Below are 4,456 nucleotides of genomic sequence, written 5' to 3' on the forward strand. Positions count from 1 at the left end.
ACTAACGAGTTTTTTGAGATACCAGCTGTCTCTCCGGCAGATTTTTTGCATTGAGTTGATAGAGTAATTTGAGTTAACGAGCTCCTTAACGAGCTCGGTCTCGGAAGGAATTAATAAGTTAAGGCCCCACTGTAGTTAGGATTCCCCTTGACCCAAACCTTTTAAATCTTACTTACCTGATTAAAACAAGGAACCAAGTAAAAGTATCTCAGAGTACCTTAATTTAAAGAACCTGACCTAGAAATTGCCATATGGCCACGAGGTTTTAGCTCTGAGAGTAAGGGAAGGAATGCTGAATCATTCTGCTCCTAAGAGACAAATTATAACACACCCTGATTTCAGGTCAAGCTTATTTTTTTCTGTCTTGGTATCTGTCCCTGAGTTTGTGGCTATACTTGTTTTTTGGGGGACAGTTAATCGTAAAAACCTGTGGGTGGTCAAAGACCTTAATTTGCACTAATGACTCTGTCCTCATATAATGGCTCATCATAAAAACACTTACAAAAATTTACACATCCACTCATGATCTCCCAAACACAAAAGCTAATTACAGTAAAAGTCTCATATACTTTAAATTAGCCTTTAAAAGGCACCTCACTCAGTCATCCAACAAACATTAACTGAAGGCCTACTGTGGACTATTATAGAGCATAATATGAGGAATCCCCAACCATTTAGTGGGAAAGAGAATATAAACTTTGTAAATAGATGTTATAATAAAATATGATGAATGCTATTTTAAAAGGTATGTACAGTGCTATTTGGCAGCAGATGGAGAGAGAAACTGCTTGGGCAGGTAGAAAGTTCAAGAAAGACTTTACAGAGATGAGTGATTTGAGCTGGATATAAGAGGAATAGAGTTTACCATGTGGAGGACCTGGACTAGACGGGCATCTCAGGCACAGCAAATTTCAATGCAAGGGGTGGGATGAAGTCAGTGTAGGCTGATGGGGGCAGGGGCGCGGGGGACAGGTGTGGAATGGATGAGAGGAAACAGATATTCTGGTTCTGTTGAGACCAGAATTACTGAGTATCAGTCCTTACTGCCAACCTGGATACCCTTATTGATGTTTATAAGAGTTAATGTGTAAAAAGGACCTACAGCTGTGCCTGGCACACACTAAACACTACGTATATTTTGCTTTGGCTATTACTATGCGCATTTTGGTGCCAAATTCACCACCATCTCATTCCCAGGGATGAGAATAATTAATAAATACTAGTTGAATGAATGAATGAAGAACCTGAGGTTTCTAAGAAGGAAATGAAGATGGATGTGATTCTCATGATGCTATATCCAGCAGAAAGGTGAAGGGCAGGTGTTTTCTATGGGACTGCTTCAGTCACCTGAAGGTCATTCCACTTTTTCCTGCAGTCTCCCCACCCAAATCTGTGCTGGGGAGTGGAGATCACTGGGTTAAAAATAATCACAAAACCTTGCATTTGCATAGCATTTTCAGTTTACTTGTATTAGCTTAAAAATAACTATAGTCTTTAAATCCAAAACTTTTCATCTCTTGTCTGAATCCTATTTCCAGATACAACCTGAAATTCTTTCTCTGGATTTGAGCCTCCACCGATGGAAGCTCAGGAGAGGATTTAAGCAACTGCCTGAGGCACTGACTCCTCCATCCACTCTTTCACCTTGGGGAAATGTTCTCAAGAAGGAATGGAGAGGATGAAGGTATGAAGACTTGTAAAGATGGGACCTTAACTTCCTAAACTATAAAATTACTTTGTAAAGTCACTACCCAGCCTCAATTTAATTCAATTTGTTCACGTCCACATCTACTGAGCAAAGGACTATAGGCTGCAGATGTCCCAAAGCATACTTATCCCACATCACGGGACTTGGAATGAGGACATCAAGTTTTTAACCGTGGGTTTGCTGCTAACTAGCCAGATGACACTGAGCGACTCCTGTCATCTCTTTGAGCAGCAGGTTCTTCATTTGTAAACTGAAGGGGTGGGACTGAAGGGTTGATCTCAAAGTCCTCACCAGCTCCCACATTCTGTAATCCTCAAATGGGCAAAGCATCCATATCATTATGACTACCTGTTTCTACATTTCAGAGCCAGTACATTCTAGAGGTGTTTTTTTTTTCCCCAGAGGGATATTTTGGCTTATCAAATTGCCAAGAGTTTTCTATAGTTTGAATACAGAAGAAACTGGGAAATAGAGCCCATCATCTTTAGTTATTCAAAATGTTGGCGTGCCTATTACGTACGAAGCACTTATTCTTGTCGCTATTACAGAGGATGGCGAGAACAAAACAAATGAGCTCTCTCTTCTCAGGGAACTCACTTTCTTGTGCTTTAATTAATCCACCCAACAAATAAACCTTTTGATGCTTTAGATGGCAGAGACAATGATCTAGGAAGTTTGCTTTCTGTGTTTGCGATATGTGTGTGGCTATCTGAACTAGCAAAAAAAAAAGCATCAAAAATAGCTGTTTTCAATTTCTCCATTGACCAGGCAAATAACCATATAGATTGTGTTGTACTTTAAAAAGTAATAACTCCTGGTTCATTAATTGATTGAGAGACACATGGACTTCAGTAAAATTGTGTTTAGTAAACAAAAGGGTTTAAATGCTTTCTGCAGCTCCAGGATTTAATTTTCTCTTTTTCTAGGGCTCATTCTTTAAAATGGGGGTTTAGATAAAAAACAGAGAACATTTCCCCACTCTTTCACAGCATGTGTGATGGGTCTATAACAGGAACATGTGGAATTCTGGTTACTGTATCTAAAAAAGACATCATTACAAGTTGTAAATAAATAAAATGAAGAGCAAGCAAAGCAACCCTGGGTCTAGATCAGTAAAAATAACAGATTATCCCATGTAAGTATGGTACTGACACAGAATTTTAGTGCTGGGGGAATCTTAGCCCTTAATTTTATAAACTAGAAACCTGAGATTCAAAGGCATAAAGTGACTTGGTCAAGGCAAAGCCAGGATACTTGTTAGCAGCAAAACTGTAATAAGAACCCAGGTCTGCAGATTCCCTGTAATTTAGTTCTACATTAACTGGGAGCTTTAGCAAGTCAAGGAGAGAGAGAGATGGTACTCTTTATGGTTGACAGACACTGTTTTAGACTAAATGTGAGACATCTAATGTTTGTAGTATATTTCTCCAATAGGCTATACAATCCGATACTACTTATCAGGGATTTAGATACAGTTTTGGATGAAACATCTAGAACAGATACATTCCACTAAGAAACAGGTCATATTCAAAATATCATTTGTAAGTAGCCAGTTCAGAATATGGAATCCCTTTCCCCCACCAAAGAGAAGTAACAACTTATGAGCTTATTTAAACAAGTATGGTTGAAATCATACGAAAGGTATCCCAAGAAGCACCCTCAAATAGGGCCCAAATCCCTTTGAGTCCTACACCCCCTGAAGTGGTTGCACCCAGGGCGAAAGTTCCTAATCCATAGATTCCTAAATCAGAGTGCTGGCATTAAGAATAATTAAAAATACCTAAAAACATTATTAACCTTTTGAGGTCAGGGCCACAGATAATAACCATATCTTACCAGAGAAATCTCTTGGACACAGCAGTGGAGAAACCAGTGAGACCAGAATGGTCTGTACCTGGCATCTTGGCTTTTCTGGAATCAGATCCAACGTTTTTTTTGAGGGTAGAGGATGAATTTAAAGACAACCCATCAACGATCTACTCTCCCACTTCACATTCAAGAGGTGACTCCAATCTTTCTCAGATTTCTCCCCATATGTAGGTTCCTACTTTGGGAATGATATTCTATGTAGTGCGTTATTGACGCTGACACACTCTTGGAAAACTTTTAAAACACTCATGTTAATGGCAATTTTGTAAATTTAACGTGGGTTTCTATAAATCTAAACTGACAGGATACTGATGCAAGCAGAATTTGCAGATTTGGGATTGGCAGCTTGATTCTCCTCCAAACGGCTTCAGGTAAATTCGAGTTCCTCCTAAAACAAAGTACCCTAAGTAGTAAATTAACTCCCGCCCTCAAATCTTGGCCTCAGGGCCGATGGTGGTGGTGAAAAGAAGCTCTCAAGGTTAGGAGCTAGCTCCAACCCCAAGAGGTCTAGCTGGGGACAGCGGCCGGTTTCGGGGGCCCGAAGGAGACTTGCCTGGGGGAGGCCCGGGGCGCGCGCCCACCGGCCGGCTCTCGGGACCCCTGCGCGCCTCCCCGCTCTCCCGGGGTCCGCCGCACTCACCGAGGTGGCCGCCGATGACGGTGACGGCGATCTGGTCCATGAACACCGCCCGGAAGGCACGTCCCGCTCCGAGCAGCGCTCTGGAGGGCGTGCAGGATCTGCACTTGCGGGTAGTCGTCCAGATGCGCGGTCCGTCAGGAACCAGAGCTGGGAGACATGGGGGCCAGACGGGGGCGCGGGGGGGGGGGGGGGGGACTCCTGGGTTTCCGGAGGGTCGCTCGGGGGGAGGAAATGGGGGG

The 4,456-nt window shown here is 42.3% G+C and overlaps 1 protein-coding gene across 2 annotated transcripts in view; it reads right to left on the reverse strand.

Moving 5' to 3' along the window:
• Nucleotides 1-4,432, reverse strand: part of RIMKLA (ribosomal modification protein rimK like family member A) — a 32,907-nt gene extending 28,475 nt beyond the window's left edge. Inside the window, exon 1 of one of the 2 annotated variants that reach the window (XM_006087236.3) lies at nt 4,218-4,432. In XM_006087236.3, coding sequence (XP_006087298.1) covers nt 4,218-4,257 — 40 coding nt within the window. In that variant the 5' untranslated portion in view covers nt 4,258-4,432. The remainder of the gene's footprint in view (nt 1-4,217) is intronic. The other variant, XM_023752695.1, reaches the window with a different exon arrangement.
• Between the last annotated feature and the right edge of the window lie 24 nt (nt 4,433-4,456).

Source organism: Myotis lucifugus, unplaced genomic scaffold, assembly GCF_000147115.1.
Source record: "Myotis lucifugus unplaced genomic scaffold, Myoluc2.0 scaffold_37, whole genome shotgun sequence".
NCBI lineage: Eukaryota > Metazoa > Chordata > Mammalia > Chiroptera > Vespertilionidae > Myotis > Myotis lucifugus.